Genomic DNA, 27912 nt, shown 5'->3' with positions numbered 1-27912 from the left:
TTAATGGGCTAAAAACAACTTGGTGATGTGCAAATAATCAATATTTGCTGAAACCTGATTTCCAATCACTGTCATTTGTGTGCTATATAGTGTTATCAGTAAACTACATGTCAGTGTGAATTTTGTTGCCATGTCAATGGAAAATTTGATTGCTACCGCATAATGCTTTAGGAATAGATTTTCGACGGTGTGCTCCAAAATGCACCGCTGGTGCATACTACACCCTTACTTCTCTGTTGAATGGGTGTGGCTCATATGCAACACTTGTTCTTTGTTTGACAATTGGATTTTTCACAATCCCTATGACTTCAGTGATGGAACAGTGATGGCAGCACCCCCCACTCTGATCATTGTTCCAGGACCACTGCTGCTGAATGCTGGAGAGTTTGAGGTCTAACGGACACTTACCTGATAGTCCAACCCTTTTGTCCTTTTTACCCTAAAAGGACTAAACATAAAAACAGACAACTCTGGACTCAATGAGATACACTAAAGAAATTTATTTCGGTAAAAAAGGCATTTTCCAGTTCTTTTCACAGCAGTGCAGAAGTATTACCTCAGGTCTAAAGAGACATTGTAGAATTTGGAACAAGTCTGGGGAGAAGAAAACATGTTATTCTGTGAAACCACAGACAGCAACCATTGACAGACCACAGACTACTAAACTGACTGAATAGCACTCGTTAACTCTGGCCTAACTCAAAAGGATGAAAGGTTGCGCTGGTACTGGACTTTAGAGCTTGCACACAGAGTGTTGCTGTTGGTGAAGTAACCCACTAAACTATCTCACCAGTAAGAACTGCTGCTAACAAGTCAAAGGCCTCAAACCCAACGGGGGAATGACTGACAGGGTGTGGGTTAGAACCTCTCAGTCCAGTTTGGTCGGAAGCGGCACCCACCCACTCTGGTTGGCAATAATTCCTAATGCACTGTGTTGTGGAATACAAGGCCCAGAATACAATGGGACTCCTATACAAGTCCAAGGTTAGAACGTGCCCTGGCTGATCTTGATGTGGGAGCAAACAGTGTCCTAGGGACGGGTCCAACTCACACTCAGTGACTCCACCAATTCCATCTGAAAAGGAAGGAGGGGACTAGTTTACATTTATCTCTCAGACCTTTTAGTAATATTTAGATTCATTGCGGATTCCACACCGTTTCACATGGATGCGCCCATTTGGGGTATGAATCCATATTCATGTGGTGATACCATTATCTAAGACTGCAGGTCTCTCTCTCATGTTTCCCACCCCTTGCCTCCTAACTACCACCTTCCATCCTACTCATATGTGTTTGACTCTCCCACTGGTCTCAGGGTCACATGAGTTAGTCTGGTATGGGTGAGCTTGAGATGCCAAGATCCATCAACTATCTCCAGATCAGGCGAAGACTCACTGTTTAGGGCTCAAACTCCATGTTTTTGGTGAGATTTTCCCGTTTTCACATTTCTTCGTTATACAAATTGCAAAGTCAAGTGAGTGAGAGCACAATTTTAATAGCAAATCCCGCTCTTTCAAGATTTCAGATTTTGGCAAGTGTAAAAGTGACAGGAATTTTACCTGCCCTAGTTAAGGTACTGACTTGTCAGGAAATTTTGAAATGTCCTTCTATATCACTGACTGCACCTCCAACCCGCTTACCTTTGAGCACCACCCTGTTCTGCCATCTCCTCGCTTCTCTATATTTATTGCCTGTATTCCCCAACCCAATTGTCCTCTGAAAAGCACCTGCTTGTCAGGACATCTCCAGATTGGTCCGCCTCTGCTCCGGGCCCTATGTCAACAAGCCTATGTGCTCTGCCATTAGGAATGCACATTTGGGAGGACACTGAATCCTTCAGCGCTTACAGTCCATGAGGTAGTGCACCTGTGCCACGCGGCGAGCCAAGCAAGACAGGTTCCCATGGGTGGGGATGGCTAGGCCTCCTGTACCCACCCTGTTTTATAGGAGACATCCACTCGTAAAAAAATGTGTGCATAGGTGCGGCAGGGTTGCAGGGTTCGCTTCTTTGCCCCCGGGGGACAGGAAGGTTGTTTTTTTTTTAGGCCTATCTGGATGTACCAGGAAGTGATTCTGAGTGACGATGGAGAACAGGAAGTGACATTGTTAGCAAGGGAAGCAGGAAGTGCTCGTGCTAATGTAGAAGACCAGTCTAATACCTAATCCTGATGACAACTGCCGGTCTCAAAAAAATATTCCAAACAAAAGGAGGGGCCAGCACGAACAGACTTTTACAGACACAGGTTTCCAAATAGGTCACTGCCTATTGAATGCCGGGCAGGAAGTGACCTTGCATTGACAGTCACAGGAAGTGACTATAGGAGGCCAGATGAAGCACAAATTGGTCAAAGCCAGGGGAGAGGACATGGCAGACACCGATTAGCACCAAATATAGAGCTAGGGTTAGCAGATGATTTCAGGTCCCCAGGACACGGTGTTTGCATTTCTGGACTTTTTTTTTAATTAATCATAGTTCTCTGGTGTATTAGTGCTAAAACTTTGCAAGCATCAAAAAGGGCATTGTCAGCCAGTGTCATATTAAGGATTTTGGGGCCCCAGGTAAGACATGTGTTGGGGGGCCCTGTTCAGAACACTGACATTTCCATAATCCCAAACTATACTGAATTATGTGTTACACTTTAGGAAACTGGGTAACACAAAAATAATTGAAATATGTCCTGCCCGGAAGCACAAAAATCCTAAAGATGACACCGGAGAGAGAGAGAGGAGTAAGAGGGGTAGGCAGGCATAGAGAGAGAATGGTTTAGAAACCGAAATAGACATGGTAGACAAGACGTCAAATAGAATGTTCACTTTCCCAGGGTACCCCTCGGAGGTGGCCATTTTGCCCATGCCAATTGCGCAGTTTGTCCATGCCTTAAAACCTCTCTTGCATCGGTATGCAACACTTTTTGGTGGGAATTTTAATATAGCACAAATATGGGCCCTTTGCGGATGCACCGGAGTTTTTTTAGGGCACTGTGAAATTAAGTGGTTTGACCAGAATCAGAGGATGTTGCCCAGGCGCCGGGGGCTCGAACTTGGTTCCGTAAATACAAGTTTGGATGCCCTGGCCGCTAGGTCTCACCTCCTCCCCTGTAAAATCTGTAGCTTTTCTGCCTGAAATGCCTCTAAAATGGATGACATTAATATCGTAACAACAGTAAGGGTAGCATTGAGAGAGAGCCACTGAAGTTCAGCCTGGAGCTGCTGTTTGAGCTTGTAAATCTATGTCCAGGTCGGAAAAATAAATTATAAAACGTTCATTTAGTACATATAATTTAAGAGCCTAATTAAAAGAGGGAACGGAAATGCCTAATGCCTGGTGTGGTCTTGTAGACATTCAAAACTGTGTCTCAGACCCCTGTGCTGCACAAAACACCATGTTATATCACATTTATTTTAAATATCTGTGTGCTCACTGGCCACCCACTGTCAGTGGGGCGCTGTGTCCGATTGGATATTCAGAGACACCCACACGGCGAAGCAACAGATTGGATGATGCAGAACGGGCTATGTGCAGTAACATCTAAGTGGCTAATATAAAGCTGCACGTTGCTTGAGCGTCTAATCTGAATTCACTGTTGGGGAGAAGGGAGGGGCTGGCTATTCTGATAATCAGAGTCAGACTGGGTAATCATAAAACACCCTAACGCAACAGGCATTGATTTGCTAATTCAAAAAGTGTCTGCAACAGAAAGGCATGGTTGGCAAATCCAGATCCAGCCTTAGATGTAACTGCCTGATGGGCCACAGTCGAGTCACACTAGTTTTAGAAGAACCTTACCGAGGAGCTGCAATCTGACAGGCTAACCCAGAACCATCAATTAGCTGCACAATATGATTGTTTAGTGAAGACCTCGACCCATTTTTGATTAGTTAATCCAGAACACCAAACCAACAAAGAAACCATGCAAATTGGACGTACCGGGCAAAGGTGGACTGGCTTTTGAGGAACTTTCCAATGAGACAACACTCCTCGCAGCCAGTAGCACAGCCAATCAAGAATGTTTGGTTGTGTTAGAGTGGCCTTTTATTTTTACATAGTCCGCCTCCTGGCTCTGGCAAGCTCCAGATAGGCCAACATGCTTGGAAGCGCATCCTTCTGAGATCCCAGCTGTGCCTGGGACCAAACGTATCCACTACTTTTTCTTCAAACAATTACATTTTCTTTACTCCATTTAAAAGATATAGAGAGCAAAAATAGAAAGGAAGGAAACTATACAACCCTAAGTGTTTCTGTGCCCAGCACCTGGCTCCAGGACCCATCACTGTGGGCAGTGCGGATGGAGTCCAGCCAGAAATGGAAGTACCTGGTTGTGCGATGGACATGCTTATTATGGCTTCTGCAGACCCTTCCATCATAAAAAAATGTGATCTTGAGACACAAGCCTTGTTGGTTAGAGCACTGACTTCCACAATTGATGCATTGCGTGACCTCTGAAAATCAGATTAGATGCCCACAACTGGAAATTGGGTGTGCAAAATACAAGGCTATTAGGTGGTTAATTATAGATGGCATGATAGCTGCCTGGTTGTGAAGAGGAATTGAGACTTGGCAGTATGTATTGGGTACTCAATAAATGTCCTTTATCAGGCCCCTCAGATACCTCGGTACCCCTGCTAAGGACAGTCCTGGATGAAGCCTGCACCCCCAAAATATACCAGCTACAACACAATTTTGAGTAAGTGAAGAATAGGCAGGACCCGCAAAAGGCATGTAGGCTTGTGCAGAGTTGATCACATTAGATCAGGCAGCACTAATACACTCAACATGAAACTGACCCTTCACCAGCTCTACAAGCATTTTAGAAGCACAATGATACCTTCTGGGAACTATCCTATTCCCCTGGCTGATCATCTCGCCTAGTTTACACACCTCTGAAAATATTTAACATTAGTCAAACCACCAGAATGAGTACCTGTGGCAACCCTACAAGCCTTCTCACAGTATTTGAAAGCTTCCGGGCTAACCCCCGTGACTGGGCAGGCTGACATTTCATAGAAAGAGTACATTCTTGGGCATGTGCATGCAATGTTTAATAGCATTTTAAAACATATTTCCGCCCCTTTCACTGTCTCCTGAAATATCAGCGAATAGTCAGTTTTACCCTTATGTTTTTTCTTTAATATGTAGTGAAGACATATTCATGTCTCTCCCAAAGGGAATAGCAGGGCAGTTGACCTGTTCTGGCCTCAGGAGCACATCCCTTTCCAGAGGATATAGTATGCAGCTTGGTAGAGATTCTGTTAACAAAATTGATGAAATACAAAACTATCCACAGTGAAGACCGCGCTAAGGGAGAACATGTCTAAAATCCTCCAGGCGTTACTGAAAATGTGCACACTCCTCAAGATGGCTGCCACAACATGGTGCTGTCACAAGAATGTTCCAGAAATGACCATATGAAAGTTTCACAGATATTGAACTGTCCAGTTGTCAATGGGCACCCAAGGTTCCCACCTAACTCCTTGTCTTCCAGCGCTTTTCAGGTACAAATCACTAGTATTAATTGTGTTCATTCAACAAAAGCAAAGAATGACTACAACTTGCAGAATGCATTAGGCTGTTCAGTGAAAACATGGAGTTCTGCCGACATGGAGAAAGGTGGCAACACAATAGGCCCCACCCCACAGGTGGTAGGAGTGGATCAATGAACGGATCCTCCACATGAGGGGGCACTGGACGGCTTGGCTGGCATGTCCAAAATTAAAGACCGAATGATTAAAAAAACAAAAAATATTATTAATAATAAAAGAAGCACATTTCCTCCTAGTTCAGTGCACTTATTGGGTCGTTTGATGGGCCCTGGTTAACTCACTTTTATCTCATAGGTGGAATCAGTCAGTCGCTCTCTTCAACCTGGATGGTAAAAACGAATTAAGAGGAGATACAATAAGACCCCATGTACATAAAGCTCTAAAGAAAGCTTGTGTGCAGCAGTTGTCTGTGAGTTGGTCTCCATATTTTGTCACATGAATATTATCGCACCTGCAGCTACCCGGTTACAGCCTAAGGCAGAACTGTAGAATGAAAGGTCTGCAAGTGGGTTGGGACATCTGAAGCCAACATTAACAGAGCTCTAAAGTTACACGGGCATATGCATGGGTAGCATATCCAAGCCCTGTTTTTTCCTCCCATTATGAATCCAGGTCCATACGTGCCATAATGCAAAGTCTGAGGGCCTGATTTATAGTGTGGCAGGTAGGGTACACAGACACAAACTTGATGGATATCCCATCTGCTGTAATTCAAGTAACGTAGAATATATTATGCACTTGTAATACAGCGGACTGAATATCTTCATGTTCGTGATGAAGTATCCTATACACCAGACTCTACATCCGGTCCTAAAACCTTCACTGATTGGCTCGTCACTCAGGACCCGGGAAAGATCTCTAGCACCAAATGGCAGGAATCGTGTAAGGATCGTTCATACCGCTACCTGCATGTGACATACCACCAGGCACCACTCAGGAGCACGGATAGGAAAATGCCTCCTTCAAAGCAAACTACCTGACTCAAGCAGTGCTAATTACTGCTCCGTGGTATTGGGGTGCCTTGCTTCCAGTTGCTTAATCAGCTTTTACATTACTGATACTTGTAATCAGAAAGATCAATTAAAAGAAACCGATAATACCCAGAGTGATTTAGTTTGTTAAATAAAAACCCAGAACTGAAAATAGAGTGACATGGTTGCCCAATACATGCTGGTATTCAAATGTTGAGGCCACCCACCTATAAATGGCCCACTGCCTCTGCTGAGCAGGCAGGAGCCGAGCACGCACACTAGATCTGCATATTTACACCAACGGAAAAGACAGCAAGGGCTTCTAAAAATACACTTTCCCCAAATAATCGATGGTTGGAGTTTAATAGTAAGTGAGCCTGTCCTTGAACATATGAGCGTATTTCTACGACTCCCATATGCTTTTCAGGGGAATGTGTGGAGAAACAGCAACTTCCGGGAGACACGGAAATACAGGGAAGCTTAAACAGTTAGAACACTGGCCCTATTATCTCAGCCTGCGTTCGGCAGAGCTTTCCGGGAGGTGTAGCCCCTCCGCCCCCCTCATGCAACATTGCGTTGTCAACAGAGGGAGAGAGCAGGTGAGCTCAAAAGCTCACCCTGCATCGATTGAGCGAGAAGATAAAGCGTGGAGCTATTTCCGCCCTCCTCGTGCCTCAGATCCTTCCCACAGGTTCCCTGGGACATGTCCAGACAGCTCCAGCTCTGGCATGGGCCGTGAATTGGGAACTGATTGATGCTAGGCCTCGCGCACAGACTCTGGCGGGTCACATCATGGCGTCTCTACCTGATGATGGTGGCTGGGAAGACCAAGAAACTGCAGAACATGATTTCAGACACTCCTGCAGGTATTCCTATCCCACCATCCACAGCTGCACCCAGGCTTTCTCCCTTCACCTCCACAACAAAATACACAGTGTCTACTACAAAATGTAACTTTCCCTCCTTCCACTAAACAAATAAATTAACCCTACTGAGGTGCTGAATGTTCATAGTTAAAAGTTTCTACAGGCAGTCGGTCCTCGACCCCTTGTCCAACTAAGGAGGGGTAGGTGTGTTGATGAAGGCTCGAAGGAAGTCCAAGAGCCAGTCAGTCAAGGCCCCACGAGAAACCGCTAGATCTAGGCAGCAAGTGCAGTCTGTCTGAGGAAGGCCATCCCTGTGGACGGAGCATCTATGGCAGTAGGTCCCGGGAAGAGACTCAGTTCACTTGAGTGCCACTCGGGGCGCTGCCGTCAGGATCGCGCTTGGCTTTCCCGGAGGGTTCCACAGCATTCCCTTTGTTCTCTCCTTCCGCCGCTTCCCGGCCCCCCTCGTGGGTCTTCATATGCTTGGTGAGGTGGTCGCTTCGCATGAAGACTCGACTGCAGACTGAGCATGTGAACTTCTTTGCACCAGTGTGGGTCTGCAGGTGCCGCTGTAGCTCATCAGAGCGGGTGAATCGCTTGCCACAGAAGAGCCAGTTGCAGACAAAGGGGCGGTCACCGCTGTGCCATCTCAGGTGGGCTTTCAAGTGAGAGGTCTTGGCATAGGCCTTACCACATCCCGGGATGTGGCAGTTGTGGAGGTGTTTCTTCCTAGTGCTGTCGTTGCTCTGCCCAAGGCGTTCCGCATCCACACAATTTGGGCAGCGGCAGACTGCTTGACCTGCACTCCTGGGCACGGAACGCCTCGAGTTCTTTGGGCGGACTGAATTCTCCATGGCTTGATCCGAAACATGAGGCTCTTGGGATGACTCCAGCTGCTTAAATCCTTCTTGGCCAATGAGATGCTGTGAAGAGGACAGCATGTGAGGTGGGCCACACAGCTGATGCTCAGTTCCATAGCCACCAATAGATGACTGAAGACCTCCAGAGTGAGTTGGTGCTTGAAGGTTACCTTGGCTGTGTTGCAGGTCCATCCAGCTGGAGCTGGCATGTAGATCCCACCAAGACGACACCCCCCCATCTTCAGCTGAGTTACCAGAGTGTGTCTGTCTGAACCAGGGCTCGTAGTGGTGAGACATCTCTAAGGAGGGATGCAGAAGCTTCGAGAAGTGGCCCACCTCCAGGTTGTCGTCACTCTCCAGGTCCTCACAGTTCACTCGGCTCGAGCTGTGAGGCTCATAGCGGCTCGGCGAAGAGAACTGGTGCTGCGAGCTCAGCGACAGGTCGTGGAGTACTGCTGGCTGCAGCGAGGACTGATAGTTGCTGCCTTCGGATCCACTATGGAGCTGATACGGTTGCAGGGGTTGCAGGTCCAGGTCTGGTGAGGAGTTGTGAGGTGTGTCCGAGCGTTGGTTCCCAAGGGAGCTACATACAGCAGTTAGCATTGCCGAACCCCGTAATTCAATGGAAGGCAGAAGGTGTCCTACAAGGGGAAAAAACATAAAAACATGTTAGGATTAATATATAATTCCCAAAAAATAAATACGTATGCTTATTATTGGAATGGGAAGCGTAGGGCAATATGCTAACATGGCCTCACTGTCTTATCGAATGTCTCAGCGAATGATATCTGTGAAACTTCTTCCAAGATCTCTAGTTAAGTCAGGGACCATCGCATATTCAACTATTGTATATTCAACCATTGAATATTCATGTCCTCCTTGGGAGCTTACTGCCCCCTACTCTGCCCTCCACCAGCCCTACCAGTTCAAATTCGCACACTAAATACACCTCACATGTTGTCACCTGAAAAAAAAGTTTTCTTGTTCAAAAGAGGACTAATCCAGACCAGATTTTCCAACCGGACGGTGATGTTTTGGTGCACGGATGACAGAAATATTTAAATATAGTTTATTCCCGCCATCTAAATATACTTAAAGACAGTCGCTCTAATAAGAGGCTTTGGGGACTCGGATTATAGTAATTAACTCTCTGGTCGAGCTGTTGCACGGTAACAGAATGAGAGCGAGGGCGCTGGTAATTGCTCCTCGAGCCGATGGGGAGCGTGGGAGAGGTCCTGTGGAAGTCTATAGGGTAAGGGAGTGTGGCGACTGTGGCAGAGGTGAAGGCGGCCAGGCATGAACTCCACGCTGCTCTTAACACAGTAGATGGTTTGGTTTTTAGAACATCCAACATCTTCGCCTAGAGGTGTTGTTTCTGGTGAGAGTCTAATCAAAGGTGAGGTCCTTGGGAGTAATGTGGGGCAATGGAGGGGTGTTGGGAGGATCTAGGGAGGAGTGGAGGCTCCTTCTTGAGGAAGGTGTTCAGTGTGTGGGTCTTGGGGAAGGGTGGGTAAGTCATGTGAAGGTGTTTAAGGTGCAGTCACTAGAGTACTATTTGCCACTGGGAAGGGTGTTCGGTGGGTTTTGGGAGTGGCTGTGGTAATGATGGGGTGCATTCAGGCTGGGGTTTTAGACGTGGATGCGGTAATTCTGTGCAGGGTCGGGTAGGGTGACCACTTCACTTCATGTCATGTCATTATGGCCACTGTCTCTGCTCCTAAATTTTCCATCTCCAATTCATGATTTCAAGCGTATTTGTCTAATTTGTTCAGTGTAAGCAAAACAAGACTACGACACCCAGATTGCATCAGGCTATTGCATAGACGTTCAGAACTGGAAACAGACCAAGAGGGAAGTAGACACTCTCTGGGTGGGCTTTCCCAAGAGTATGGGATAGTCACATGAAGGTGTTTAGGGTGGGGTCTTTTTGGAGTACTGTTTGGGACGGTGTTCAGGGTGGAGGACTTTGCATTGTTGGCTAGTGGAAAGGTGCTTGGGGTGGAAATATTGGGAGTACTAAGGGAAATGATGGGAACGTGTTCAGAATGGGGTGTCGGGAGTGTTTAGGTTCACACCTCAAAGGTGTTCGGGGTGAAGGGCTTTGAGGTGGGGTTGGCCAATTAGGAGACATTCAATCTGAAGTTCTTCAGATTGAACTCTTTTGCAGTGCTGACTAGTGGAAATGGGTCGTGGGGGGAGGGGTGGTAATGATGGGATCTCTTCCGGGGGATGATGGTGCGCAATGTATTGATATTGCATGTTCATGGAGGTGTCATAATGTAAGGGATTCATTCCTGGACCTAGGCTTGGTTAATGGAAAGGTATTGAAGAAGAGGGGAGAGGAGTGTGGACCAATGGGAAGCTGCTCAATATCAGACCTTTTTTTAAGTAATTCACATTTGGAATGTGGTCAAGGTGATGATCCTGGGAGTTGTTGGGTTTGTCTCTACCCAGGGGACGTTGAACTATGCGAAGTTGATGATAGCTGTGTTCTTTTGGGAGTGGAGGGCATACCTGGTGGGTGGTTGGCCAAATTAGAAGCTACTTATTGCTTGATTTCCTTTAAGTATTTGTTTGGTTTAAGTGGGAAGATGTTCACGCAGTGGTGTTGATCATTTGCAATTGGTTTTTGCCACTAGAATGGCCTTTAGTGTAGGAGCACTGGGAGTTTGTGTGCCGATGAGGAACTGGGTTAGGGGCGCAAGTAATCTTTGCTGTGTGATTCTGTAGGGAGCGGCACAAGGTGTTGTGATCCATTACAGTGGTTAACGGCTACAGGATTAGACTCAAAGTGGCAGTGGAGAGCTGGGAACTTGTTGGCAAAGAGGGGATTTAACAAAAAAGGAGATGTGTCAGTTGGAGGTTGGAGTGGTGTATGCCAATAAAATGAAGTTCTGCAGCAGAGATTTAAGCAGGTCTTGGGAAAGTAGGGGTCAGGCCTCTTGTCCCTCTGTCACCCCAAGGTGGCTTCCACATTCTCATTTTCCCGCCCAAATATCTGATCCTCTCCTTAGAGAGGTATTTCTACTTCTTCTTAGAGCTGGATCGGGTGTACATTGGCATGGACAGGAAGGCAAATGCCTATACCAGACAGAAATTCTGTAAGATTTGTCATTCTCTCTACACGTTCTACTAGCACTATGACACAACTCCGTGGTTGGTTTATTGGCCCACAATTATTTTTTTCTGCCGAAAGCATAGGCGGTTCAACAGCACAATAGCAGTTTAGGTGGTGACATAGAAGGAAATTTTCAAACACACACGATATATGATACATGATACACATGACGTGACAGCGGCAGGACTAGGTGTGTTTGGGATTAGTGGGAGCTAAATGTAATCGGTCTTGAAAGATCCCTTTAAAGGAGATTAACTTTTACAGCAATTTGAACTTGACAGGGAGGTGATGGCTCTTACTCGTTCGGTAGGAGAATGCAGTGCAGGGAGCCAAGGAGAGTGAAAGATGGGAATCTGGACACAGCCATGTTTGGGTGAAAGGAGTAGGGCTCTGCTGGTAGATTGTAGGGCGCTTCACAGAGTGTAGTGAGAGAGGATCTCAAGGAGATATGAAGGAGAAGATATGTTTAAATACCAGGATTATATCCCACTGGTGTCAATCTTTTCCTTTTCTTTTCTTCCACAAAAAGATTCGACATAATATTCAGCACCTAGCATATAAATGTGGCTCAGGGAAGCGCCTTTCTACTGGAATAGAACAATGTTAAAATTAAGATTTATCCAGGAACTCAGTGAATACAGCACATACCAATCACCTTGACAATGCTCACAGGGTGACCCCATTTTTTAAATGGGCAAATCCCACATTGCTGAGTTCTTGAACATACTGTGGAAGTTACCGAGTACATTATAGTATTCAACAAAAGCTAAGGTGTATATTACAAGCCATTGCCATTAAAAAAAATACTAACCAGAAAGCCAACATTTCCATTCTTAGGGCATGGTTCAGAACCAATCAAGCTATACAACCTTCTGAAATGACCCTGCTGTGGTCATCTTCCCCACCTCCACTCTAGTATTCCACACATGAATGGTTGTTTTAAATGAAGTGTGGGTGGGTGCTTCATGGCTCCTTTGGTACTGCTAACCGCAATCAATGGTGTCTGAGTTTGTTGATATGCACCATAACACTCTTTGGTGCAAGTTTTTTTGGTGAATGTTTTGCGCTTATTATATCTACATTTTTATTGGGTTTAGAACTTTGAAGACCATACGCAAAGATATACTGAACAAAAGCACTACAGTAGTGAAAAATCAACCAGCCACAGAAAGCATCAACAGCCTTTGACATGGAGGCAGTTAGTGGAATATACCTAAACACAATCACCACATGGTCACTGGATGTTCACAAACATTGAATATGTGATAACAAGACATTCTTCAGATTTTTGGGGTTAATGTGGACATATTCCACCTGTTATCAATGTGCCATTATCCCCCCTGGTAATGTTGTGGGTCTGGGCTTGTCCCAAAGAGCATAAGGCAAAGCATTTTCATGGCAGCCTGCACACCCTTGTGAGGACTGCAGGTCGAACATGGCCAGAGGAGATAACAATCTCAGTTACTCAGAGCCAATCATAAGTACTGTTCAAGCTAATCAATAAGTTTATTATATAGTAGAGGGGGGAAGAGAGAGAGAGAGAAAGAGAGAGAGAGAGAAAGAGAGAAAGAGAGAGAGAGAGAGAGAGAGAGAGAGAGCGAGAGAGAGCGAGAGAGCGAGAGCGAGAGCGAGAGCGAGAGAGAGAGAGAGAGAGAGAGAGAGAGAGAGATTCGTGTGTGCTTGCAACTTCCTGCTCCCGGGATTTTAGAAGGAAGGCGATGCCACAGCGAAGAGTCCTTCCTGGGCAGCAGGAAGTTATTTGTCATGTGAGTAAAAAACGCCTGGTCTAATTATATGTATGATGGACCAGTCAAGTTAGTTTAAGGATAAGGGGCATTTTTACAATCCCGCTGCGTCGCTCTTGCACCACGCAACGTGGTGCAAGAGTGATGCAACTCAAAATGAGATTTATGAAGCCACGCAAGGCCCCCTTCCATGGCCTCATAAATTTGGAGTAAAGCAACACAGTGCAAATTTCTGCATTGCCTTACTCTACGCAAGGAGGCATTTCATGGGTATTGCGTGGGTGTTTCCACACAATAACTATGGATTTTGACGCATTACCAGAAGCGGTAGACCTGGGAATGCGCCAAAAACCTACACCTCCCCAGGTGAGGTGTAACAAGGAGAAATATCTTTATTTCTCCTCATTTTAATGTGGCCACCCATGTACCATCATGCAAGGGTGCTGCGTTGGCACTAGGCAGACAAAACGGCACCAGGGCAGGGGAGAAGGCAGGAATACACTGCATTCTTTTAAATACTACACATTCCTGTCCTTTCCCTGTCACGCAGCACAGCGAAGTGACTTGCTGCGCTGTGTGACAATCTCATAAATCTGGCCCTAATTCTTTCCTCTAAGCCTAGCTTTTCTCTGGCCGCTGATACATGATCAATTTTTCAAAATCATTCTCAATTCTCACTATCATATTTTGCATTCGCTGCCTCTTCTATAAGGCACATTTAGGCAACCTTTTTTGAGAGATTTAAAAATAAATGTGCTTGTGGGAGAAAAGTTAGATTTTGATCAAAGATCACAATCAAGTACTCTACCTTAATGTTTGGAAGGTGAGTGTCTCCCAGTTGAGCAAGTCTGATTTTGGGCGGTTATCATTCTCCCTAATAATCAACAGCTCTATCTTGTCATTATTCAGCTTTAAGAATTTATCGGTCATCCAATCTTGGATTTCTAGGAGACATTTTGTAAGTCTATGAATGGATTTTGTAGATCTAAACAAATTTCAACAGAAGCCAGTTCTAATCAATATGTAGGTAAGTGTTCTAGGGGTAAAATGTTATAAGGCTACAGAGGGTTTGTACATACAGATTCAATGCAATGGCAGATCAGGCTGAGCTTTGTGAGATGCCACAGGAGAGCATAGTGTAGGTGAACAGAAGTTGGCTATTACCATCGACTAAGACCTGTTGGTCAAAGAGGAAGCAAACCGAGAAGATAGACTGCTTTCTAAATTCAATAGAATATAGTTGGTTAATTAGAAGGCCATGATTAACTGTGTCAAAAACACTGGAGAGATGTAACAATAGAATTTCTATGCAAATGCCACACAATATACATACAAACACATACATATATTATTAATCAATTGTGAGGAGGATCTGAGTGTACTAAATGATATGGCTGTGGGGCCTTATGGTGGAGTACGGTCACAGACGCGGTCGTGGGTCCATTCAGTATCGTTTACTCAACTGTGGCAGCGAGCAGTAAGGCTTGGCAAAGGAACTTAGTGTAAAGCATTTAACAGCACCAAACAACGAAATAAGAAAATCACACACCAATGAATTTTTTGTGAACTTGATCATCAAAATCCATTGGCGGGTTCCGGAGTTATAGGTTTTAGAGCTTTGCAGCTCTTTTAAATACAACAGCAAACAAACATTGGCAATGTAAAGTTTCAAAGCTTTTGAAAAGTTAGTGTGAGTACTCCAGCCCAGAGGCGAAACTAGAGCCAACTTTCGGGGGGAGGGGCTACTGAAAATTTCATGGGGGGCTAATTCTTCCAGCAATAGGCAGAGTGGAGATGAAGGGGTAAAAAAAACAACAAAGCCTCGTTAACATGTAATGGGTCTTTTAAAGACCTGTGAAGTACTCGAGTGCGGCTACGATAAGCTCAAAAACTGCCTATGTGTCAGCCGGGGATGCTTTCTCAGCCCGGGCTGACACACACGACGGCGGGGGGCTGAAGCCCTTTGAACCCAATGGGTATTGCACACCTGCTCCGGCCTGACGTGGGTTACCAAATCCAGCTGGGATAAGGTCTAGGGGGCGGAAAGGATACTTTGGACAGGTACCTGGCCGCTCGTGCATTTTTGAAGCAAGTTGTCAACTTTACAGGATGACTGCCATAGACTTTAATAGAGTGGCACTGATGCTGAGGGGTGCAGGCAAAGGATGCTCTTGATGCTGTGCTGTCAACGGGATGAAGTCCGGTCAAATCCTCAGTCCATGAGTGGAGGAGACTCTGTCCACGGATCTCGGGGTCCCACTAAGTCTTAGGTGCAGGGTCCAAGGGCTGCTGATACAGGCTTTGCGCTTTTGCAACACAGCGGTCTGGGTGCAAATCTTTGGTGGAGGCTGGTGTCCCTCTTGGGCAAGGAATACAGTCACAGCCAACACCCACGACTCCAGCAGACACGGATGCACCTTTTAACTTTGTCTGAATTGTCCTTTGGGTTGCCTAGCATTTGGTTGTGGCAAAACTTTTGCGGGGGCTACCAGAGAGGCGAATTGGGCTCTTTTCAGCTTTAACGTCCCCAGTTCCGTTCTGGAGGGGTCAGTCAACTAACCCTTGGAGTATCTCCTTCGGACTGGGGCCAGGGATCAATATTTCCCTGAGCCAGGCACGGAGAACAAAATCCAAACTCCGCTAGCCCTAAGTGCAGCAGGTGCAGTCACTCCAACGTCACTGCCTCCCTTTGTGTGCTTCTAACAGATGCAAAGTAGTATTCTTGTCCTCTTCCCAAATCCAGTGAGTACTCAGGGGCAGGCAGGGTGCCAGGGGTGCTCTACTAATCCCAGGAAAGTGCCCTGTGGGGGCCATGTGATCGCTAGCTAATGGGCTACTGGGTCTCCTCCTCCCTAGTGACAACGTTCCTGTGATTTGTGGCATCTAGCTATCCCAGAGTGCCCCATTCTTGCCCCCTTCAAGATGGCATGAGCCTTCTTTGGTCGTCTGGAGCACGGCAGCCCACCCTAGAGGTGTGGCGAGCAGAGGGCTACACGCCCACGAAAAAAACAGTTTGGACACAGCGTTCCTTCACATAGCTCTGTCTCCTAATTTAGGAACAAAAGGCATCCTGCTAAGGGATGTTGTAACAAGCGGCCCTTCAAAGGAGGCTTCACCTTTGAAGCCTGCCTTTTCAGCTAACACCCTGAGTGGCCATCTAAGAGTGGAGGTGACACCTCGCTCTGACGCAACTGCCTTTGTTCCCAGGCCTGGAAGTCGTCCACACGTCTCCCCGGGTGGTCAGAAACCCATATATGTGTCAGGGCCTTTGTGAGGCTAGTGGACTAACTGGAGTGCAGAGTGGCAACTTTCTAAAAGTTGCTTAGTATTAATAGTGACTTTAAATCTGGCCTGGGCACCAGGTCGGATTTGATGTCCAATTAATGTGATACCTTACTTGACCCTGTTAGGTAGTCCCATTCAGGAGTTAGACGGGTTAGAGTCCCAACCGTTTAACCCTGTGTTAGCCAATGGGGCTCCTAACCTTTCAACAGCAGGTTTGCTGTTTGGAAGTGTTGCTGCTAAGACATATAGAAAATCATATGTCTTACTTAGTATCATATAGTTCTCTGTCTTAGGACCCCATAGGCCTTACTTATGGGAGGCTTACATAAATTACTTAAGGGAAGTGGTGACTTTGCCATCAGGTGTAATGGCAAAGTCGAACCGTCAGTGTCACACACTGTCCTGTCAGTCTGCAGTGGCAGGCTGGGGTCCATTTTGTGTCTGTCACATGCACAGAGGCACAACTAGTGCTGCAGTTCTGGGTGAGCACTCTGTCTTACATGCCCTGGGTATGTACCTGTGCATCATATTCCAGGGACTTATAAGTAATTCAATACTTGCCAATCCAATTAGGTGTATCCAATTCAACACATCTTTGTATTGGGGTTAGAATATTGGCACGAAGGGCTGGTTAGCAGGCCTCAGTGGACTCTCAAGAGTCGAATAACCAGCAGCTAATAGTCGAAATGGGGCAAAACGTGTTTGGGGGGGTGGAGGGGGGCTGCACAAAAGCATGTTTCCTTATATCAATGCTTTGATTAAATGAAGCAGGTGAAAAAGTTGAGCTTGCCTGTAGGCCAGACCTCAACATGTAACATCTGACTCAACCACAGGGCCACTGTAAGTATATTTCTCGTAATAGACCATTAGAGAAAATATAAGAAAATGCATAAAAGTATTGCCATTTAGGATGTATTTGCCCCCTTTGATGTGCTTGGGTTGAACTGTTAGCCCAGTGCATTTCAGAGTGGTCCTTTGGCCTGTCCCTCTGGACTGAGAAGGGGTGTTTACGTAGATTGTCCCATTATGTTGGCATGGTAATGCAGATATGGCCCAGTCATTTTGTGTTCTAAGCAGTCAAAGTCACCTCATAGCTCCTTCTATTTACTTCCTATTGCGACACATTTCATTTGGAAGCTAGGCTGCCATATTGGAAATCCATGCAGATAGATGCCTGAGGCAGGGCTCTCAGAACCAACTCTTCTGCTTTCCACAAGATAAAAGTAGTTTGCCTGGAGACCCCTGAATTCACAAAGCTCTTCCTTTCAGTAGCTCCTTACCTCCCAACTAAGGGAGGACTTCAAGAGTTTGAAAGCATCTGAAGGCCGACATCTTCCTAGGCTTATGTGTTTGACTCAGTGTAAGGCTTCCGCCTTCTCGCTCCTGTGTCACTCCCGAAGCCTTGTCTGCTGCCTATGTTAGCATGTACTGAATCAGGGAATCACAAGAGCTCTCCAACTCCGCAAGCTTCACTTATCGTGTTTGAGCCTGACTCATCGAAAGTTAGTCCAACTCCTGATCAGCCCCATAGACACATTGGAGTGATGAAGGGACCTTCTTTCCTAACCCACTTCAAGTCATCGTAGGCTTTAATGGACTCTCACTCCATAAAAATATGTTACCAGTAATACTATTTTTTCGGATGTATGACGTTACAACGCATGCTTTTACATCGCATGCCTTTACAACGCGGTTTTTACATCGCATACCATTACAACGCATAGCGCTTTTGGGTGTTGGATAGTGAATAGTTTAATTTACTATTCCAACTCCAGTCCCCGTGGACACTAGGGAAGGTTATTGGATAGTAAATTAACCTATTCCCTATCCTAGAGCGCCCCCCAGCGCAATGCGTTGTAATGGTTTGCGTTGTAATGACCGCGTTGTAATGGTAGTGCATTGTAAAAGTTTAGTTGTAAGTGATGTTTCCCTATTTTTTCCTATCCTTTGGGGAGTTCGATCTTGTATCTCACCAGGCGATGTGATCACTTTTATAAATGAAAAGCAGATTGCTGTTCCAAGCTTCCTCCATTATTTTTCTGACCGAGAACTTTTCACAGTCAGAAATATGGGTGCTTTAGTGCATGAATTATGCACCCCACATGTATGCATCTGAGATGGTACCTATATTTTAGTCTGTACTACTGCCGTTGCTGGTTCGTTATTAGCCTGTTACTGTTTACAGAAAAATGGAGTACATTCCTTCTTAAGATTGGAGCCTGTTTCCAGCCCTCTCTTTCAGCATGCATTATTCTATTTACAAGTGTTATTTTCCCACCATCTCTTACAGCGTGCAGTACTTTGTATACAAGATTGGTTGGGTGATAAGTGCCACAGTGCATAGTAGCCCAGCGGGTTGTTGGGAGCTCTACTGAACCGAATGACGTATCTCAGCATCAATAATGGCTAGTATATACCTTCTAATCCAACATTCCAATGTGCATCTTTCTGTTTATCCCTTCTTAATTTATAACATTCTGCCCTCCATGAATGGAACATCCTAATAGCATTATTGCTCTTCTGTTTTGGTCCATACCGGTCCTTTAAGCCTCGTGCTCTTGCTATAGGTGTTTGCCTGCAGCCTGCACCTAGAATTCAGAACAAGTACCTTTAACAACCAGCAGAGGCCAACGCACTGGCCTATAAAGCTATAAATTATAATAGTATCCGTTCTCCAATGGGCTGCCCAGAAGTCCCTTCGAAATATGTAGATCGCATTTAGACCACAGTTTCCATATTTCAGGTCCCCCAATTGCTCACTAAAGTAACCAGATATTTCGAATGTGGCATTTAGTAAAAGGTAGCGCTGGGACCGAGCCAGGGAAGTGCTTAACACATGAAGGCCAAGGGTTGAATAATACCATTGTTCACGACTAGACCTCGACATTGATTGGCTGAGGACTAATAACAACAGGCGAGTAAGCGGAGGTAAGGCTGTTTACTATCCTGACCTATCAACGTCGTTCGAATTTTCCATTTGACGTAACGTAATGACCAAAACAAGTTTCTTCTCAGAGGAAAGACGGGATGCTCTGGCGGCTACAGGCTCCTTCACTCATCACACGGGCCCTTCATCTCTACCCACCTGGTTCCCACAGCATCCCCGACCTCGCCTGACGGGTTCTGCGGGCCCCTGACTCAGTGTAACCGGAGCAGGGCAGAGAACGAGGGCCCTTCCCAAGCAGGCACCGTGTAATGTTATTGGAAGGCGTATTTTTAACGCCCGACGAAAGGAAAACACTGGCGGTGCCAGGCAGAGTTCACTCCGAGGCCTGCGCCAAAGCCGCCCACCCACTGAACGGGGCCAACAGTAGCCCGACAGAGCCCTGTGCCAGGCCAAGAGCACTGAACGGGGTCCGCGGCAGAAGCGCGAAGAGGTCTGTGCCAGACCGAGGGCACACGAACTGGGCACACTGCATGCAGCTCGCGCCGCCCTGCCACCCTGCCCATTTAGGCTACCGCTTTTGCAGCAGTCACACCGCCTACGACTTGCCATGGTTAACCTACACTTCCTGCCCACGTGGAGCAAAACAAAACTGGGAGAAGCCCCCGTGCGGCCAGGCCGAGGCTGCCTCAGACTAGCATTTGCCCTCACGTGGTGTGTTGGGCCAGCAGGGGGCGCTCATACACGGAGAGAGCCAGGCAGAACTTTCTTAAAAAGGCAATGCATGAAGAGGTATTAAACTACGACATTGATACTCAAAGTACGGCCAGGGGTGGCATGCGGCCCTCCTGACATTTACATGCAGCCCCCTGGTTAACCGCAACAATGGGCTGCTGTTTACTCGACACAGAACAAACATTAAAAATATGTTTAATAAACAGGAAGAAGTGTATTTAAAGGTTACTTAAAATTAAAGAAAGGAAGTAACTAGGGTGTCCTACACTGCTAAGCTTTAGACACACCTTAATTTTTAAAGGTATCTTGTAGTAAAGGTGTAAAAGCCTAATAAAGTCTCTTCAAAATTCTATAAGTGTATTTCCTTAACATGCAGAACTGTTTCTCCTTAGTACATCAGATTATATCAGTCCATTGTAGAGTATTTTTTCAAGGGATAGTTTTCAAACATGAAGTTAGAAACATTCATTCTTACACTCCCCCAGTAACAATGCCAATAGTGAACTAAGAGATAAATCAGTTGTTATGTGCACTCTTCAGGTGGCCTGGGTTCCTATTATATAAGAACAGAATTACAGTTAATTAAATCAAACTTTGGAGAAAGTTTTGTACAGTACACATCCTGAAGTCATGTACTTCAATGTTCTCATATGTGATTATGAAGAAAAAGGTGGAAAAGTTAAATAAAACAATTGCTAAACAATTACTTAGGATAACACTCTTTGGTTAAGTGGAAAAGCTAGGATTAATCCCAGTTTTTCTGGTTTCACAATGTGTAATTCAGCCACCAGTTGTATATACTTCACTTCTACTCCCACCTTACTGCTAACTCTCACCCACACTCCAATCCCCAACCGCCATCCACCCCAAATCCCCAAATGCTACCCTGCTGGCATCAGTGCGTCCCTGGGCTACATCACTTGACCAAACATTTTGGCCCCTGTGATCACCCTCAACGATGTCTTATCTTCAAATTATCACTACATTGTCATTGTTGGTTACCAGGCTTCCGATAGACAGACACCTCGGCCTCATCAGTCACTCAACTGAAGAGTCTATTGAGTAAAAAAGCACTGCAGTTGGCAAGAGGTTTAGGGGGTGAATGAAACTTCTGACACTCTAGGAATGAGAATCCATGGCAAGCAACCGGGAGTTCAGTCTGAGAGGGTCAGAGTGCAACAAAAGGGAGGAGACAAAAACAGAACTATAATAGAAGGAAGATACAGCAACTTGGACAAGAGAAAGAATAAAGAGAACGAGAGAAAGAACAAAAAGCTAATAGGTCTTTTTTTAACGTGCTAGAGCATGCATGGTAAAGACATTAAAGCCAGACAAGAAACGAAAGGTGGACTGTATGCAAGGCTCGCGTGCCTTTAATACAGTCACGTATTTTGTTTGCCTTTCAAATAAAGAGGGTCATAGTTGAAAAGTAGTCCCTTCATGCAGTTTAATGCAAGCATTTGAGTCAGTGGGAAGCATACATCTAAGCACCAATATCATTTGGAGATAGGTGAATACTCCACTGGGCTGGGCTAAGACGTGATTGACAGATGTCTTAAACCAATGACTAAAGAAGCTGATCGTAGAAAGCCAATGTTTGGAATGGGCAGACCTAAAGGCCAATTAGTGTATATTGTAAGCGGTATCAATAGCTGTGGTGTGAAAACCAAGACCAAAAAGCTGGGAGAACCAGGAAAGCAGTTAAGATGAGATTAAGAGAGAGAAACAAAAGAAAAAAGAGACAACAGACACAGCAACATAAGGTGAGATGTCAAGGGGATAGATCATCATTGTGAGTTTCTTAAGGAAGAGTCAGATTAACAGAAAAACAAGTGAACACGAGATTGGCAGGAAAGAAATATAGTGAGTGATGGAAGAGAGGAGAACATGAAGATGGTTTGAGAAAAAGAAAGATGCTGGATAGAATAGGCAGCGGATAATGGGTAAAAAAAAACTAACCAGTAGAGGATGTGTGCAAGAGAGGAAGTCCATTGAAAGGAGAGTGAGACAGGCCGAAGTCTAAAAAAGTGGGGTAATTACAGATAGAACTGTAGCCAGAGAAGGTGGCAATTAACCCATCTGCTCTATACATGATCAACAAAAGCTAATCCCCGCTGATGTTCTAATGACTCTGATTGGAGTAGCAGTTGTCGAGGATGAGTGTTGCCAGAAACGGTGGACTCTAAATTCTGCTCATTACCAAGGGGCCGATTCACGGAACTAATTTAAGACAAAATCCTAAACTTACTACTTTTGGTATTCACAGAAGGCATTTAGTAGTAGTAAAGTTAGGATTTTGTCTCTGCATGAATTGCGAGGCAGAAAAAGACGAAGGAGTGACTCGGCCTCAAAGAGGCACACTTTAATGAGATGGGAAGAAAGTCACTCACTCTCCCAGTGACTCCTGTTCCATGAGACTGAATGCAGGACGCACGCGTGCACTGTGAGGTGTACCAACATGCAAAGGGACGGGGACACTAAAGAAAGGTGAGTCAGCACAAACACTTCAGAGAAATGTGTGAGGAAACCGTCATCAGGACTCAAAGTGTGGACACAGAAGTAAACCGACATGTTTCAATTAACTTGTTTGCTAAACATTCTTGAATGTTGAAAATAAATACAGTAAGTGCAGTCTAAAGTATTCTCATTTTTTTTGGCATTGGTTTGAGAAACATCAATATTTCGTTGGTGTTTCCGTATATTTCACGTCCTGTTCTCGCTGAAAGGTAAACACATTTCCACAGACTTTAACATACATTAGCCGATGTCACACTTGACTAGGGGCACCTGCACCTCACTAAAGACCTGTGCGAAGTATCCGAAGGGCAGGAAGTGTCTGACATCCGCTTACTAGAACCGAGGGCCCAAGAAGTTTCTGACATTCGCTTACTAGAGACCTGAGACACTGACGGCACAGGAAGTGGCCGACATCTGCTTACTAGAGACCTCAGAAACCGAGGGTACAGGAAGTGGCTGACATCCCCTTACTAGAGACCTGAGAAACCGAGGGCACAGGAAGTGTCTGGCATCCGCTTACTAGAGACCTGAGAAACAGAGGGCACAGGTAGCATCTGACATCTACTTACTAGAGACCTGAGAAACCGAGGGCACAGGAAGTGGCTGACATCCGCTTACTAGAGACCTGAGAAACCGAGGGCACAGGAAGTGGCTGACATCCGCTTACTAGAGACCTGGGAAACAGAGGGCACAGGAAGTGGCTGACATCCGCTTACTAGAGACCCGAGAAACCGAGGGCCCAGGAAGTGGCTGACATCCGCTTACTAGAGACCTGAGAAACCGAGAGCACAGGATGTGGCTGACATCCGCTTACTAGAGAACAGAGAAACCGAGGGCACAGGCAGCATCTGGCATCTACTTACTAGAGACCTGAGAAACCAAGGGCACAGGAAGTGGCTGACATCCGCTTAATAGAGACCTGAGAAACCGAGGGCACAGGTAGTGGCTGACACCCGCTTACAAGAATCCTCAGAAACCAAGGGCACAGGAAGTGGCTGACATCCGCTTACTAGAGACCTGCGAAACCGAGGGCACAGGAAGTGGCTGACATCCGCTTACAAGAATCCTCAGAAACCGAGGACGCTGGAAGTGTCTGACATCCGCTTACTGGAGACCTGCGAAACCGAGGGCACAGGCAGCGTCTGACATCTACTTACTAGAGACCTGAGAAACCCAAGGGCACAGGAAGTGGCTGACATCCGCTTACTAGAATCTTCAGAAACCAAGGGTACAGGAAGTGGCTGACATCCGCTATCTGGAGACCTGCGAAACCGAGGGCACAGGAAGTGGCTGACATCCGCTTACAAGAATCCTCAGAAACCGAGGGCGCAGGAAGTGGCTGACATCCGCTTACTAGAGACCTGAGAAACCGAGAGCACAGGAAGTGTCTGACATCCGCTTACTAGAGACCTGAGAAACCGAGGGCACAGGAAGTGTCTGACATCCGCTTACTAGAGACCTGAGAAACTGAGGGCACAGGCAGCGTCTGGCATCTACTTACTAGAGACCTGGGAATTCAAGAGCATAGGAAGTGGCTGACATCCGCTTACTAGAGACCTGAGAAACAGAGGGCACAGGTAGCATATGACATCTACTTACTAGAGACCTGAGAAACAGAGGGCACAGGTAGCGTCTGACATCTACTTACTAGAGACCTGAGAAACCGAGGGCACAGGAAGTGGCTGACATCCGCTTAATAGAGACCTGAGAAACCGAGGGCACAGGCAACATCTGGCATCTACTTACTAGAGACCTAAGAAACCGAGGGCACAGGAAGTGGCTGACATCCGCTTAATAGAGACGTGAGAAACCGAAGGCACAGGAAGTGGCTGACATCCTCTTACAAGAATCCTCAGAAACCGAGGGCCCAGGAAGTGGCTGACATCCGCTTACTAGAATCTTCAGAAACTAAGGGCACAGGAAGTGGCTGACATCCGCTTACTAGAGACCTGCAAAACCGAGGGCACAGGAAGTGGCTGACATCCGCTTACAAGAATACTCAGAAACCGAGGGCGCAGGAAGTGGCAAACAACCACTTACTAGAGACCTGAGAAACCGAGGGCACAGGCAGCGTCTGACATCTACTTACTAGAGACCTGAGAAACCCAAGGGCACAGGAAGTGGCTGACATCCGCTTACTAGAATCTTCAGAAACCAAGGGCTCAGGAAGTGGCTGACATCCGCTATCTAGAGACCTGCAAAACCGAGGGCACAGGAAGTGACTGACATCCGCTTACAAGAATCCTCAGAAACCGAGGGCGCAGGAAGTGGCTGACATCCACTTACTAGAGACCTGAGAAACCGAGAGCACAGGAAGTGGCTGACATCCGCTTACCGGAGACCTGAGAAACTGAGGGCACAAGAAGTGTCTGACATCCGCTTACTAGAGACCTGAGAAACTGAGGGCACAGGCAGTGTCTGGCATCTACTTACTAAAGACCTGAGGATCCGAGGGCAAAGGAAGTGGCTGACATCCGCTTACTAAAGACCTGGGAAACCGAGGGCACAGGAAGTGGCTGACATCTGCTTACTAGAGACCTGAGAAACTGAGGGCACAGGCAGTGTCTGGCATCTACTTACTAAAGACCTGAGGATCCGAGGGCACAGGAAGTGGCTGATATCCGCCTTCTAGAGACCTGAGAATCCTCAGAAGCTGAGGGCACAGGAAGTGGCTGACATCCGCTTACTAGAGACCTGAGAAACCGAGGGCACAGGAAGTGGCTGACATCCGCTAACTAGAGACCTGAGAAACTGAGGACACAGGAAATGGCTGACATACGCTTACTAGAATCTTCAGAAACCGAGGGCACAGGAAGTGGCTGATATCCGCCTTCTAGAGACCTGAGAAACCGAGGGCACAGGAAGTGTCTGACATCCGCTTACTTGTATCCTCAGAAACCGAGGGCACAGGAAGTGGCTGACATCCGCTTACTAGAGAACTGAGAAACCGAGGGCACAGGCAGCGTCTGACATCTACTTACTAGAGACCTGAGAAACCGAGGGCATAGGAAGTGGCTGACATCCGCTTACTAGAGACCTGAGAAACAGAGGGCACAGGTAGCGTCTGACATCTACTTACTAGAGACCTGAGAAACCGAGGGCACAGGAAGTGGCTGACATCCGCTTAATAGAGACCTGAGAAACCGAGGGCACAGGAAGTAGCTGACATCCGCTTACTATAGACCTGGGAAACCGAGGGCACAGGAAGTGGCTGACATCCGCTTACTAGAGACCTGAGAAACCGAGGGCACAGGAAGTGGCTGATATCCGCCTTCTATAGACCTGAGAATCCTCAGAAACCGAGGACACAGGAAGTGGCTAACATCCGCTTACTAGAGACCTGAGAAACCGAGGGCACAGGAAGTGGCTGACATCCGCTTACTAAAGAACAGAGATACCGAGGGCACAGGCAGCATCTGACATCTACTTACTAGAGACCTGAGAAACCGAGGGCACAGGAAGTGGCTGACATCCGCTTACTAGAGACCTGAGAAACCGAGGGCACAGGTAGGGTTTGACATCTACTTACTAGAGACCTGAGAAACCGAGGGCACAGGAAGTGGCTGTCATCCGCTTACTAGAGACCTGAGAAACCGCGGGTACAGGAAGTGGCTGACATCGGCTTACAAGAGACCTCAGAAACCGAGGGCACAAGAAGTGGCTGGCATCCGCTTACTAGAGACCTGAGAAACCGAGGGCACAGGCAGCGTCTGACATCTACTTACTAGAGACCTGAGAAACCGAGGGCACAGGAAGTGGCTGACATCCGATTACTAGAAGCTTCAGAAACCGAGGGCACAGGAAGTGGCAGACATCCGCTTACTAGAGACCTGCGAAACCAAGGGCACAAGAAGTGGCTGACATCCACTTACTAGAATCCTCAGAAACCGAGGGCACAGGAAGTGAATGACATCTGCTTACTAGAGACCTGAGAAACCGAGGGCACAGGCAGCGTCTGACATCCGCTTACTAGAGACCTGAGAAACCAAAGGCACAGGAAGTGGCTGACATCTGCTTACTAGAGACCTGAGAAACCAAGGGCACAGGAAGTGTCTGACATCCGCTTACTAGAGACCTGAGAAATCGAGGGCAGAGGAAGTAGTTGACATCTGCTTACCAGAGACCTGAGAAACCGAGGGCACAGGAAGTGTCTGACATCCGCTTACTAGAGACCTGAGAAACCGAGGACACAGGAAGTGGCTGACATCCGCGTACTAGAGACCTGAGAAACCGAGGGCACAGACAGCGTCTGACATGTACTTACTAGAGACCTGAGAAACCGAGGGCACAGGAAGTGGCTGCTATCCGCTTATTAGAGACCTGAGAAACTGAGGGCACAGGCAGCGTCTGACATCTACTTACTAGAGACCTGAGAAACCGAGGGCACAGGAAGTGGCTGACATCCGCTTACTGGAGACCTGAGAAACGGAGGGTACAGGAAGTGTCTGACATCCACTTACTAGAGACCGGAGTAACTGAGGGCACAGGAAGTGGCTGACAGACGCTTACTTCAAAGGCAGCCACTCAGCAGAGATGTGGGCCAATCGAGGGCACTGTAGGGCACCGGCTAGCAGCCAATTATTGGATACCTGTGCCAAACAGAGTGTAGAGGAAAGGGGTCAACAGCACCTCCCTGGGCACCTCCACCAAACCAAGGCACCAGGACTAGGTGCAGAAAGGTTCTCACGGTAAGGCTATGCACAACACCACCCCAGTAAAGGGAGAACTGCTGCTTCCTCGAGGCATGCACCAAAACGAGGGTCAACAGCAACTTGCCTGAGATCTGGCCACACCGTGGGCCCTGGGCCCAGCATGGAAGGGGACACTGAGCAGTTCACAAGAGGCTCTTGTTCTAGCAGGCATAGACCGGGGATGTGCAGCGCTCTGGAGTCTGGGGAGCATAGACCGGGGGATGTGCAGCGCTCTGGAGGCTGAGTTCATAGACCGGGGATGTGCAGCTCTCTGGAGGCTGGGGGGCATACACTGGGGATGTGCAGCTCTCTGGAGTCTGGGGAGCATAGACCGGGGATGTGCAGTGCTCTGGAGGCTGGGAGCCATAGACCCGGGATGTGCAGCACTCTGGAGGCTGGGGGCCATAGACCAGGGATGTGCAGCGCTCTGGAGGCTGAGTTCATTGACCGGGGATGTGCAGCGCTCTGGAGGCTGGGGGACATACACTGGGGATGTGCAGCGCTCTGGAGTCTAGGGAGCATAGACCGGGGATGTGCAGCGCTCTGGAGGCTGGGAGCCATAGACCGGGGATATGCAGCACTCTGGAGGCTGAGTTATTTGACTGGGGATGTGCAACGCTCTGGCGGCTGGGGGGCATACACCGGGGATGTGCAGCGCTCTGGAGGCTGGGGGTCATAGACCGGGGATGTGCATCGCTC

The 27912-nt window shown here is 47.1% G+C and overlaps 1 protein-coding gene across 2 annotated transcripts in view; it reads right to left on the bottom strand.

The window, feature by feature from the left end:
- Positions 1 to 485: 485 nt before the first annotated feature.
- The window catches only part of SP6 (Sp6 transcription factor), a 104685-nt gene continuing 77258 nt past the window's right edge, over positions 486 to 27912 (bottom strand). For both annotated transcript variants that reach the window (XM_078645581.1, XM_078645582.1), the window contains exon 2: positions 486 to 8879. In XM_078645581.1, the coding sequence (XP_078501707.1) occupies positions 7732 to 8841 (1110 nt within the window). In that variant the 5' untranslated portion in view covers positions 8842 to 8879 and the 3' untranslated portion in view covers positions 486 to 7731. The remainder of the gene's footprint in view (positions 8880 to 27912) is intronic.

Source organism: Lissotriton helveticus, chromosome 5_1 (assembly GCF_964261635.1).
Source record: "Lissotriton helveticus chromosome 5_1, aLisHel1.1, whole genome shotgun sequence".
Taxonomy (NCBI): Eukaryota; Metazoa; Chordata; class Amphibia; order Caudata; family Salamandridae; genus Lissotriton; species Lissotriton helveticus.
Note: the sequence above shows the minus strand (reverse complement) of the source record. Positions and strands in the feature narration are given on the sequence as shown.